We start from the raw sequence: 14,910 nt of genomic DNA, 5'->3' as shown, positions 1-14,910 counted from the left end.
CAAAAACACGAAATTTGGCAAAAAAAATGTTTTTGAAGATATCGCGGATTTAATTGCATTTTCTGTGGATCTTTTCCACTTCAATAAATGACCTGATACGGATTTTGAAGTTTTGCGAAAACAGAACTTTAAAAACTTCAGCCGAAAGAGAGATGTACCCAATTTATCTCATAAATAGTGTGAGCTGGCACATCCATGGTTCTTAATGGACCACATTGAAATCGGTATAGATCGATGTATTTTTTTAGGGTGCACACCGAAATCGGATGCGCGTTAGTGGCATATGGAATTTTTGGAAATTATTCACGTTTTACGATTTTTTGGGTATTTCAATGCAACGAGTGGCACATCTTAGCCGTCATATGAAATTTCGTAATATATATATGGATTCAGTACTTCCTGGAAACGACATGCGCATCAAATGATTTTGAGAATTACGCGATTTAGGCGCAATTTAAAATGTACAATTCATAATATTATTTTATTTTATGATTTATTACTATTTATAGAACCCTAAGACTTATCGGAAAGGTCTTGATATAATCCGCAAGGCGTGTACTTATACACGAAAAGTGATTATTTTTATATATGTAAATTTTTCGGCGAAATTCGGGTAAAGTAGCAGAATAGCCCAATCATTTTTTTCTGAAATTTCTTGTTGGGATATTCTCCCCAGAAGCTATTGCTTCTATACAAAAAACCTTTCATACCCAAATGTATCTTGTAACAAAGCGAAGTACTTAGCTGGCCATCGACATAAACTGCATACGAATTTCGCTGGAGCCTCACTTCGAGGTTAACAAGGCATTTACAAACAATACCACACCTTTCCCACTGTTGTGTGTTGTCACATCGCGGCAAATGCACACAACGACTTTGTTGGTGTTGCTAGTATACAGCAACAAACCAAACAGTTTAACCGTGCCTGCGTCTACAACTTCAGTAGTGTTGGCGGTTTATTTGGTGTACCATTTTTATTTTGTTTTTGCAAAATAGTGACAACACACAACAGTGGGAAAGGTGTGGTATTGTTTGTAAATGCCTTGTTAACCTCGAAGTAGGGCTCCAGCGAAATTCTCATGCAGTTTATGTCGATGGTCAGCTAAGTACTTCGCTTTGTTACAAGAGACATTTGGAAATGAAAGGTTTTTTGTATAGAAGCAATAGCTTCTGGGGAGAATATCCCAACAAAAACTAAGGGAACTGATGAGGATCAGTGGCGTGATCCGAAACTATAGTCTTCCCTGCCTTACCCCTCGGCAAACAATTCCATATATTCCCCACTCATAAATAGTTGTTTTTTATAAAAACAACAAACTGGGATTCAGCCTGACTATTTTGCAAAAACAAAATAAAAATGGTATCCCAAATAAACCGCCAACACTACTGAAATTTCTTGTATAAAATTAAAAAAATAAATATGATGACATTATTTTTTCGAATCAAAAACAAATATTTTTCCTCAATATCTTGTTTTGTTGTCGCTGTGATTTACAAACCGCTACACGGACTTGTGTGATTTTGATATCATTTGATTCATCATGGTGTTTAGATTATGTAGATATTTTTAAATTAATTTTTAGGTTGATACATGTCATTAATATAATGAAAATATTGATGTAATCTCGTATATTTTTTATTTTTCTCATATTTCGCGAAGATGTGCAACTTTTTCGCGATTATTATAATATATTCATATTCCTATTTTACGGAGGAAGATATATATCAACTTTTTTGGTCAATATAATAAACGGCGTAATTTTAAGATTTTTTTCTTATGCCCAAAATTAAAACCTCGATAACTTTTGCGCGCATCAACCAAAAATTTGATCGCGAACGGTTTCGAAGTCAGAACATTTTTCTCTATATGTGTACCAAAAATCATTGATGTGCCACAAAAACAAAAAAAGGTGCTTTTTGGAAAATGGAATATTAAAAAATTGGCAATATTGCCCATATATATCACCCTTATTTAATAAATACCGTTTTTAACTACCATCCATTTTATTTTAAAAATCCTAACATACTCATATGTCTCTTGTAACAAATTTCGTAAATGAAGACCACTCGTCTGTCAGGGTTATTTTAATTCAAATTAAGAATTTTTTAATGCAAATTAGGGATTTCCTCTGTATATGGCATTACAAACATTATTGCTGTCATTCTTCGTTTTTTTTTTTTTTTCATTTATCCATATCATAAAGATGTAATTCCCAAGGCGTATTTATTGTTTGTGAAGCAAACTGTCAAACAAATTTCTTTGGCGATTCATTTCCTTTAAATTTTAATTAATCTCAACAAAAAATACATTTATAGGAACAGAAACTGTTTAAGGCTCGAACTTAATTCAATGCGTTGTTTACTAAAATACACACCTTCTCACTTTTATATGCTTTGTTTAACATCCGTATTAACCATATGCGCAAGGACCTTATCTACATGTGTGTCAATTGAAAACGGCGAAAATTGATGAAAATATTTTTTTAACTTATCGAAAAATGGAATCAAGGTGCATTTAATATGGTGTATGCATCAGCTACAACAACATACATTTTACAAAAACAACATTGTTGTAATGGAAATTAAATTGTCATGCTGACAATTAGGTTTTGAAAAAAATATAAATACAATAATACAGTAACGGTAATAGCGAACTAGTAGTTTGTTATGGAAAAATGGCTATATCCATAGTTCGCGTTAAGAGTTAATATTAAGTAAATATGTCTTAAAACTTCGGGACCAGGAAATGTGTTTGCCATAAAGAAAGTTCGTTAAAAGTGTACTCGGCTGTACATTCTTTTGTTCATTTTTGCCATGATCTATTCTTTGAGAAATATTTAACCAATTGTTATTTATTCTTTGGTTATTTGTCAATGAAAAAGTAAGGTTTAAGACGTGGTCGCGAATATTTTGGAAAGATTCTCAAGGCTTCCTTGGGATGTTGCTTATATTTTAAATTACAAGACATAAATCCCCGGGCAAACAGCACAAACCCGTATGCAATCTGTCAATAGACAACGCAATAAAACCCCCCCTTTAATTGTAAAAATTTTGCGTTTGCCAGGCTTTTCGATCTAAGAAATTATAGAAAATGCATTTGTTGTCAGAATGGCATGGAGGATTTTTATAATTAACACTTCAATTTGAAGGTATATTTAACCCCTTGTGCCACGAATATTCATCCCTAATCATAGAACAATTATCTGTTCACAGATTTAAAGCAACTATCCTAAACAACTATAGCTACATCCTTGCATTCGGGAGATACAGTACATTCTTCCTGAGAAATAAAAGTCCAATATCAAGAAAACTAAATGCTAAATCGACAGAAAAATCTTTTTAAATTATTCTATATATATATATATATATATAGTTTTTAACTTTGGGCTTCGATTTCTAAAAATTTCTAATGGGATAATAAGACTACGAAATTGACTGTATTTTTCACCATATTTATTTTTGTTTTTATGTCATTTTATTTTAACTTTTATGTTTACTTGCGGCAAGTCTTTGTTTGTAGGAGAGAGGGGCAAGGGGAATAGAAATGGAAAAAATTGCTCGTACCAAAAATTTTCTGTCAATTCGTTTTGTTTATTTTGTTTGTAGTGTCATTTCGGAAAAAAAAATTAAATTCAAAAAATATATGTTTGAAACCAAATTGCCTTGTATAGACGCAGGAAGCAAGTTCAAAAGAGAACGATAAGAATTGCCGCAAGTAAACTCGCCTAATATAAATCAGGACTAAACAAGCAATCAGTTGATGTGTCTTTTAAATACTGTTTATATTGCTTTCCTAGCATTGGCAATGCCCCCAAAGCTTAAAGCTTTCATATCTTATTAGCTTTTGCTGAATACTCAGCTGATACATCTATTGTTCGGGAACTGTTAAAACAAAATCTACTCTCGATTTATGTTTTTAGTGGGACATGCGCAATGGCAACGAAAACCAAATTACCAAAATATTATTTATTTTATTTGTTTTCGCAGAGTTATTCGCCATCATCATCAACCATCCTCGTATCCAAGTGAATACCACACAAGAAAACCTCCGAAAATTAGAAAAGTAGTTAGATAAATTATAACAGCCGATCGCTGCTGCAGTTCTATATTCTTGAAAAATTGTTAATGCTCAACTGCCAAACCCAATTCTAAGGTTTCCTAGGCACTCAAAAATGTTAAACAATTTGTAATCAATCAACCAGCCAGCCAGTCAGCCTGGTAGTCATCTAGCTAGCCGTTCGTTCGTTCATTCATTCATACTTCCAAGTGAAACTGAACCACCAAATAACCAAACACCCTTCCCACAGTAAAACGGCCCCAGTGAAATTTTATAGTGAAAATTCAGTCGTTATCAGTAAGCGAGTGAGGTTTATCCGTGTGTTCCGTGTACCCAAGAGATACTAAAAACGAAAAATAACAAAAAAAAAAGAAAGAAACACCCGAAACATGAAAACAACGTGCATCGAGACCTGCCACATTATCCAATAAAAAGTATAAAAGTGAGTAGTGGTAGCAAATAAATATGTAGACACACACACACACCCCACACACAACAGCAAACAGAACATCTGGACAACTGGACATCTAGAAGAACAATTCCAGATGTTATATTTCGATGCAGAAGAGGCAATAACCGTATCCAGACTATCGCATTTTCCGAGTGTCTCTGTAATAGATATATATGTATAAAAGCTTATTAGTTATATGAAAAAATCTAAACCGTTTAGTAAACAAACAAAATCTTGTGCGAAAAAAAATCATCACCCACTAATCTACATAGAAATGCCAATTCAATTTATTTCTGAAAATCTGTAAATGCGTCTTCGCCAATGTTTTTGTATATCGTAAATTTCAATTCGTTAACCTACTTTCTTAAATTGTTTTTTTAAAAGGGTTTTCATTCAACAAACAAATCGTTTTTTCCTTCCAGGCACGTTTATTCACGTCACGAATAAATGTTTTCCCAAAAAATAATTAATGCATGCGATATTTGTAAGAATTATATTGTAATAATGTGCGTATGTATGTATAAAAATAGACATTCGACTAAAAGGTCGAAATATTTAAGATTATTGTATTTATACAAAAGTTGTTCGCCGAACAATTCTGAAATAAAGTGCTGTCACTAGAAAACTGACACTGTGATATATCAACATTATTCAGCCAGTTAGAATTTGTTGGAGTCCATGGACTTAGAAATCGAAATACTTGAAATGATTGTAAAACCCTTCCCCGCATTAAACCTTATTTTTGTATTAGATATCTGAGAATTTATAATTTACAACATATATCACAAGATAAATTTTAAAAAATTATATATATTTCTTGTTATTAACACTTCCAAAACACTTTAAAGGACGTATTCGGGGTTACAGTGCAAATTATTATCTCTTTAGCATTGTCCATAAATAGTTAATGGTATAATTATACAAGGTGTCAGGCGCTTGAAGACATTTTGTTGAGGGTAATACTATTGTCAATACGATTTACATCAAATAATACTTTTAAATAAAATACAAATAAATTGAAAATTAATAAAAAAAAAAAACATTTCCTAAATGAAATCGTCATTAAAACCATGGCATAATTATTAAAGGTAGTCTCATTTGCATTTGATGGCACAACCAGCAACTCTGTACTTGATTTTGTCCATGATGCAATAAAAAGGTGATGTATCAAAAGAAAAACCTTTGCTTTTGTCTCGACTACCTGTCAAATTTTGCCATATAATATTTCACATGGTTTGCAACACTGCACATCGAATTCAAGTAGAAATTAGAAAACCCACTTCGACAGTTAATCAAGACATCAGTTGCGCTAAATGGACTAAGGCATGGCACAATAAATAGGTAGTCAATTTAGCGCAGCTGATGTCCCGATTAAGTGTCAAAGTGGGTAATTTCTACTTGAATTCGATGAGCAATATTGCCAACCATGTATAAGGAAAAAATTTGACAGAAGGTCGAGACAAAAACAAAGGTTTTTCTGTTGATACATCAGCTTATTGCATCATGGTACAAGGCCTATATAAGGTCGGTCAGTAAGCGAATTCATAGAAAAAACCTAAGTTTAACGTCAATTTTTTTGCTCAAGCAAAAACTCTTTTTTTTCGCCTTTAAATAAAAAAAATATTAAATGTTGAGAAAATATTATTATTTTCTTTTTGATTTCTAACATAATTTTGTATGTATGTATGTATAGGTTTCAAATCGTATACACAGCTGTATTTACTGTCCGACTTCATTATGTCATTTTCAAATGAAATTTGATCAGTTCATCTTCGGAAGGCTCGGAAGGAAATTTTACAAAATGGCGATTTGTTAAGCCTTCGTTAAACTAACGCATGTTTATAAATTAGACGAAATTTTTCGTATACGAATAACGTATCAAGTTTTACCGGGCCTACACAGAATATCAACTTATTGAAGCTGAACTCGATTTTTTAAAGATTTGTTAGACTTTGTCTACGCATGATATATGGTCCTATACCTTCTATACTAAATAGAATGTGGACTAGTTGGAGGAGAAGTAAGACAAAAAAATAAAATTTGATTTATTCATACATGCTTCCAAGCCTAATCTGGCTTAGGTCTACGATTGCTGTCAGTTTCGAAGATGAACTTTAAAAAGCCTCATTTCACTAATTTTCCGGTTTTCGATCCTTTGAAAATTTTCAAAGTGTTCCTGCCATGAACAGTACGTACCTAACTAAGGAGGATATAAAAATTATAATTTTTGACAAAAAAGGTACAGAAAGAAAAAAAAATTGAACATATGAGTGCACTAGACTACCTTCCTTGTTATACCATGATTAGATTACATTAGAGTATTTTACGGAATAAACTATTTTATGACGATGCAAATGCACTACTATAGTACGTTTACATTGTAACGGATTTCGTTAAGCCAGTGGGTTTAAGTTGTCAATTCCATTGTCAAATAAATCCTCATAAATTAGGTTAAACCGGTAAAAAGTTCTAATGTAAATGCCATTTTACATATACGATTTTAAATCGGCTCGATTTACGAAATCCAGAAATACAACCTAACTGTTTACAGATAAATTTAATCATGATCTAAATGTCAATCAGGTGATTTCTGTTAGTATACAAACAACATTTTTAATTTGCACCAAAAATATTTGTTTACAAATTGAAAATTAAAAGAAAAATTACAGCAATTGAAATGTTCCTGCAATGTTTGGCAAATCAAAACACAATAATTCTGTTATTAATTTTCATTTCCTTTCGTTTTTGCATTTGACAACTATTGAATAAAAAAGACAACATGTGAAAACATATTGGTTCATTGTGATAGAGTTGTATTTTTTTAACTCTGCCGCAAGATGATTTAAATTTGTATGATAAATTATGGTAAATGTAGACTGATTAAGAATATATACCGCTATAAAATAAGAACATTGAATTGTTTGTTTACATTCTGGATTGAGTTTTCGGGTGACATTAGTATTACTTCTTACCGACAAATGTCAAAGCTGTTCTTTTGATTTTTTACAACAACTCTTGTTGTTAACTTATTTTAATCGACTTAAATGTTCTCGATCCTTTTCAATTACCTTATATTTCATCCTCTAACAACACCAAGTTCCTTCAAATGTAATAGTTTGCGGGCATTTGTTTACAATTGCAGCCTCCATAGCCACTAGAAAAATAAAATAAAAACTATAGACATTGTCTTTGACCAGGACCGAACCTTCAAAATATATTGTGACGATTGGTTCATAAGTGCGTTAGGCTCACTAAGTATAATGGACAGACCTATGAACACTTACAGTGGGACAGGGAACTGCTCTTTACTCTTAAACATAAAGCTTAAACATAACATTGGTAATTAAATATGATAAAAATTCTTAATGATATTTTTAGTCTTCATACATATCTAAATTACGCATAGCATTTAAATATAGAACAAACTATGACCAAGCAGAATGTTGACCACATTACAAATTACGCACCCATATTCATATTCATGTAATATCAAATAAACGAACACAAAAAAACAATTTTAGTTTACATTTAGAAATATTTCATTGCTGATGTAAGAATAAAGCAATTATAAAGAATGCACTTATATTTGAAAACTATATTGCAACGGTCCACAAAGATAAATCGGTTGTTTTTAATAATACGACGACACGTCCATATTAAATGGTAACATTTTTTCATGTATATAAACTTAATATATTAACAAAACTATAAACAGATTTAGGATTGGATTTGAAATTATTTTTAATTTTTTTTTAGGTAAATATTATAAAGCTATCGGGATCTTTAAATAGGGGACCGAATGTACTATTAAATCTAAATCACAATGACTCTCAGAAATAAATAAAGAAGGTCAATTTAAAGTTCAAATAAGTGCATTAAGCTTTTGAGAGTTTTATTTTAAGTTTTAAATGACTTTGAAGACTTTTATGTAAAATTTACATAACAATTCTATGTATCATACCAATTTTATGTACTATTCATTATTTTACAAGTTGCAATAAGGGTGGTCACAAACGTGGTACAATTATTCAAAGTAGGGTATCTCAACAGAGAAAAAATACATAAAAATTTAAAAACAAATGCAACAAGTCGTTATGTCCATATGACATATTTCTAACATTTTACTAAGAAGTCAAAAATGAATGGAATGTCAGGGTATCTTTCGAGTTGTGAATATAATTTAAATATTGATTCATTCACAAATCATAAATTTCTTATTACCAATGTAGTAAACTACATATTCATACAAATCATACATATACGATCTTGGCCCATGGTCACAAATAATTCAAAATTTGGTAAATCAATAATTATTTTTTGATATGTGAACATAAACAGCCCAACATAAAATTAATGAAATTAAATAGTCAATACTTATATAAATTCAATATAAAAAATAATTATTGTTGCACAAAATCAATTTTGTCCTCACAGTGAAAATTATCCAACGGTATGATTTACAACCTAATAACGGTTGAAAGTCATGGAATATAAAGTTAAATATAGGCGTATGTTTGCTTATTTGGATGGCCATCGCGAGAATTTGAGAGATAATTAGTTCTTCACCACGCTGAACTAGAAAAATCTCAACGGAAAATAGCGGGTATACTCAATAGTACTTGATTTACTGTCCAAAAATGATATTGAGGCACAAAACAAAGAATCGAATTTGCAACAAGCAAAAAACCTGGGAAAAAAATATTCAATATAAGAGATGAAAAGTGGTTGCTCCGATAATCCAAAGATAAGTGCACCAAAACTTGCTAAAATCTGAACTTGCTGGTAAAGAAATGTAACCCAGAATCCATTCGAAGAATTTTGCGTAAGCAGGCTCTTTCTGGTAGAGTTGCACTGAAAACCCCATTCATAAATCTCAGGAACACGGCGAAAACAAATGTAATTTATTTGGGTCGGATAAAGGGCAAGGCGAATAAAGCTTTGGAATCAAAGCATAATGTCAGAATAAATATGGGAATGTATGAGCGTAGCCGGAGTAGAAAATCTCATTATTTATGGAAGAATTATGGATAATATTTATTATTTAAACATTTTTCTTCTTGGGATTTGTTTCGGCTTAAGGTTAAATAAAATTCAGTATTTTGTTTTCTGCTTTTTTATTTTTATTTCCCAAAATTTCGGGGAAATAATTATGAGAGAATCTACAGGTTTGTTACACCGTCTATGCTAAACATTTAAACATTCTAAAAAATAATTTGAAATGTAGCGTTGAAAAATTGTGATTCGGGACAATATTTTATTTTATCAAAATAATGACACCAAACACTAGTCCAGAATCCTTCGAGAATGTATGCTTTATTATTGTCGAAAAGTGATTCAAACACCCCTTCAGTCTGTTTGTTAAAAAAACGTTTATCTTGGTTACTTTCCACTGTGGTGTTGCAATTGATTTTGTTTAACAATGATTATTTTTTATAATGAATTTGCCTACATATTTTTTTTTATTTTGTTGCATTAATTAAAATTTGATTCACTGATTAACATGATCTTATGGCATTTTTATTATAAAAAAGTGGATAATTTTGACTGTGACTCACTGTATGTGTAGGTTTATATACATATTTAAGATCCAAAGAACTCATTCTTTTCTCCTTGGATTTAAGTCCAGTATTTTCAACTCAAGGTCCTTGATACTAAAAAAGGAAATCAAACTTAGTCAATAAAAGTTTATGTATAATAAAACATAAAACTTATTTTAATAAAATTCAGTGTTTTTATTTTCCTTTTCCTACACTTTTTTTCTTTTTCAACAGATTTGTGACACCGTCAGTTTATCATGGACGGTGTATAAAAATATTTTTCTAGCTACCGCGTATAAAAAAATATTACTAGACTTTTACCCGACTCTGATTAGAACAACTAACTAACTAAACTACAGCAAGTCAATATAACACAAAATAACTTGCTACTTTGGAAGAATACAAAGTACGACTTATGTGAATAAGGAACAAATAATAGTCCTTAATCACAATTTGTTATTTCTTAAATGTAATTTTTGTTCTCGTTGTCCAACTATTTTTTGTAGTAATGAAAAAGAGGCGGTATGGCATTACAAGGTTGGCGACTTTGCGGCGTAACGGTAACAATAGTTATATACATTGGAGGTGTTCTCTTTCTTTCCATGAATAATGTTCCTGGTTCACATCCTAGACGAATACGTACTGAACGTTTTGCAGAGGTAAATAAAACGGGGAAGAATATCTAAAAATTCATCAACAAATAATGTTTTATTTTTATTCGTTAATTTAGTTTCCTAATTATCGAAATCAAAAGCATGGCATCAATCAAAAGATGACAATTAGATGGTGTAAAGAATTAAGATATATGCAACCTGAGCTTCCAGCAGAACCTGCCGATGCAGCTTCCGAATTTAATAGTAAGATTGTTTTAGCTGTTAAATTTTCCGTCTCATATTAATTTCGATTCGAACTTGTATAGATCCAAATATTAGCGATAACGATGATAATACTAAGACTGGATTGACAGCGCTGGCGTCTTTTCCGGGAAGCGGCAATACATGGCTGAGATATTTACTACAACAGTCTACAGGTATTCTTTGATCGTTAAAAAATTATTACGAAACCAGAATTTATGTGTTTTTCGGATTTACTTATAGGTATTTTGACTGGAAGTATTTACAAAGACTATGGACTACTAAAAACCGGATTTCCGGGTGAAAATGTTTGCAACAGCTCTGTGTTATTAGTCAAAACTCACGAATGGGGCCCAAAAGCTTGGGCTCCGTTTTCCAAGGCTATACTGTTAGTTAGGGATCCAGAAAAGGCGATTATTGCTGAATTTAATAGACAAAGTGGAGGTCATGTTGGATTTGCATCTCCAGATCGCTACAAAAGAACAAAAGGAAAATGTAAGTAAAGCTGGACTGAATCAAGAATCGAACAGGTTATTAAAAATCGATAATCTTGACTAATACTTTTTCGGATTTATATTCGTAATGTGTCCAACTCGAGACCCTGTTAATAATCCAGAATGTGCATAACCTATCATAATATTTATGTATATTATAATTAAACTTATAATAAATAACTTCTCCTTACAGATTGGCAACAATTCGTAACCAATAAGTTGCGTGGTTGGGAACTGATGAATCTCAACTGGGCTAAGAATTTTACCGGCAACGTCAAAATAGTTTTTTACGACGATTTAGTTAACAACGTTGAAACAGTATTAAGAAGCATTTTAGAATTTCTCGAATTTCCAATAGACGAGGTGAGTAAACGAACTGTCATTTCATCGTTGTCATGTTATATAGTTCCCCCTCCCAATCATTGCAGAGTCTGCTGAAGTGTGCACTGATGCGAAAGGAGGGAATTTTCCGGCGAAAGAAACGTATACTAGCATTTGATCCTTACACGCCTGCCATGAGAGCCAACCTTGAGGAACGAAAACAATATGTCTTCAGTGTGTTGGGTCGGACTATGACAACAACAACAAACTAGGAATTTAACAACAACACCATAGCATAAATACTCCCCACATGTATTCGAATATACTCGTATTATTTACACATCTATATTATATATCTACCCACACCTAACATACATACATACATACATATAAATATATTTAAATGCTAAACCTATGGAATGAGCACAATGTCCGATCGCAGAAAGGACATAACTTTACTAACGAATGAATTAAACTTCGAATATACAATAAGGAAATGCAGTAACAATAAACAAAACGTAGACTAGTTCAATATACATATAATTTAAAAGTACGATACTGTTTTTGGTTATCTTTGTTCTTTGCGTTATATAAGAGTGCATAGACAATGTAATGCATACATAATGAAAATAATTAACGTTTGTATATATGCATATGTATTAACATACATATGTACATACATGTAATAAAAAAAACAATGAAAATTATATTATTGAATTTGCAGTATCGTTAATTTGGATCTTGACTTGGTGGCAATTCTGATGAGTATATTTGCAATCTCGTTTATTATTATTCCTATGTTACTTGTTACCCATATGATTCGTATGAGACCGTGTTGCGAGAAATTATTTATCAATATAATTAACACATCTTCGAATTTTTCGAATAGTTCGTTATAATAAAAGTTTTCTATATCCATAGTTCGATATAAGTGTAAATATTTGTATAAAAAATATGTCTTAAAACTTGGGGACCAGAAAATGTGTTCGCTATAAAGAAAATTCGTTATAACCGGTGTTCGTTATAAGCGTACTCGCATGTATAAAAAACACTTCGCGTTAACAAATTAAGTCTGATAAACCATTTTCAGACTAAACAAATCAAACACTTTTGTCTTCGGATGTGTGCGAATTAGTTGACCTATATATATATATATATATATATACAGTTGTTACAGTGGTGATCAAAATGTATGCAGTTGAAATTGACTATGAGGAAATATGTAGTAATCTCTTTATTTGAAATTAAAAAATAGGTCAACTTAGTATTTTTTTCAACGTTTTAGGTTCAATTGAAACTGTAGCTGTATTTTTTTCCAGAAATTTTTTGTATTTTGCTGTAAAATTTATTGATTTTTTAAAATTTATTGATAAAATGGTTAACTCGATATTAGCTGGGTCAAAACATATGCAACTCTGATGAATTTAAAAAATACCGTTATTATATGTATTATAGTTCATATTTATTCGCATAGTTTAAGTATTCTTGAGTGTTAAGTAATATTAAAGAAAAAATGTAATATACGTTCACAAACAACGAAACCCAGTTTCGTTCACTCATCGAGGAGGAAGCCCACGAAACAAAAGCTAACCTACTTATAATTTTTTTTTCATATTTATTTATATAATTTGTCCATGAAGATGGTGAAAACAATTCTTTATTACATGTTCCCAACTAGTAAAAGTCCTTAAACTGGACTTCCATGTGGACTTCCTCCTCGATAGGTCAACGAAACTTGAATTGTGGCTTTAACTTATTCACTATATGTAATATTGAACTTCTGGAGACATAAGTGTAAGAAGGCAACACAAAATCACTATTCCAAAAAAGTAGAAAGTCACAGTGCAAAAAGTAGAAATTGTTTCCGCACAGATTCAATTTTATCAGAGCCATATTCGAATATAGGTCGTACAAGAGATGTAAAAAGTTGTTTTGTTATGTAGGGGTCAGAGAATTCTTCAGGCCATCGTTTTATAAATTTACCATTGAAATTGCATGATTATTAAAATTTAATTTTGTTTTTAGAAACATATTGTGTTTTTATCTGGACAGCCTGAATTTGAATAAGTTTTTATATTAACAAAGTCATAGAAAAAAATCATTTATTTTTTTTATTTTCCATTAAATAATACCAAAGCCTTCAAGGCCAATAAATAATATTAACAATATATAAACATGTCGAAGCAGACTCTTAAATCTAAAAAAACAGCCATAACTACAAAATGCAAAAGTTGCAAATTAATGCCAAGATAAACATCAAAGTTTTAAAAATAAAACCATCAATCCAACATAAATCAGACCATAAGTAAATTTTAATAAGTATTTAAAGGCATCAAGAATATATAAAATCAAAAAAACATTACATAATATTTGGATCAGCGCTTCAAATGTAGTCCAAAAGTTTCAAATGAAATGCATTATTTGAATGAGAAAATACTCTCAGTTCAACTGCCAAGTAGTTCCATATTCGAGCAACTCGTATTAAAAACGATTTCTCAAAAACAGAATTATATATTCATGGTATAAATAATTGAGTAGTTCTTGAAGACATATTAAATCTAAACATATTCGATAGCAGATGGGGTACTCCACATTTAACGATTTTATAAAATGAGCATAACAATTTGATTGTACCAAATTTATCAAAATCAACTCCTAAAAAACTCTCAACATAGCCAGAAATATGCTCATATCTCTTTACTCCATACACGAAACGAGAAATACAATTAACAATTCGCTTTAATTTGAAAAGGGTACGATCTATAGTTCCAGATACTACTTCCAAGCAGTAATTAATATGGGGCATAAGAAGAGCAAATACCAACCTCTTTTTTACCCATGAAGGAATAAATACATTCGTAGAGTACAACTTGCGAATAATTCCACAAACTTTCCGATGTATAAAATCAATGTGAGTGTCAAATGATAACTTGTCATCTATAAACACTCCTAGAATTTTGTGACAACTTACAAAGTCTATCTATGAGGATTGAATTTGAAAATATGTTTAATATTTTTTTAAATAAATATTGAAAAGTTTTTGCGACTCTGTCGTATATTTTGACCTTGCAACAGCATTATTAAAAAGTTTATTTTTATAATTTTTAATACTTGAAAGCCCAGATGTGACCCATGGATATCTATCCGAGTTTCTAATTCTAACAGTTGGAACACATTCTAGAATACATTTATTTAG

At 31.1% G+C, this 14,910-nt stretch overlaps 1 protein-coding gene across 1 annotated transcript; it reads left to right on the top strand.

The window, feature by feature from the left end:
• Positions 1 to 4,399: 4,399 nt before the first annotated feature.
• On the top strand, positions 4,400 to 11,986 carry LOC133323199 (WSCD family member GA21586). Its single transcript, XM_061532154.1, has 7 exons — positions 4,400 to 4,499; positions 10,552 to 10,704; positions 10,776 to 10,902; positions 10,965 to 11,075; positions 11,143 to 11,394; positions 11,587 to 11,756; positions 11,822 to 11,986. The coding sequence occupies exons 2-7, from the start codon at positions 10,570 to 10,572 to the stop codon at positions 11,984 to 11,986; spliced, it is 960 nt and encodes a 319-aa protein (XP_061388138.1). The 5' UTR covers positions 4,400 to 4,499; positions 10,552 to 10,569.
• Positions 11,987 to 14,910: the final 2,924 nt, after the last annotated feature.

This window comes from Musca vetustissima, unplaced genomic scaffold (assembly GCF_032173495.1).
Source record: "Musca vetustissima isolate MV318-11 ecotype Yass unplaced genomic scaffold, APGP_CSIRO_Mvet_v1 utg1756, whole genome shotgun sequence".
Classification (NCBI taxonomy): Eukaryota; Metazoa; Arthropoda; class Insecta; order Diptera; family Muscidae; genus Musca; species Musca vetustissima.
The sequence above is the reverse complement of the archived record's forward strand: the minus strand, read 5'-3'. Positions and strand labels throughout refer to the sequence as shown.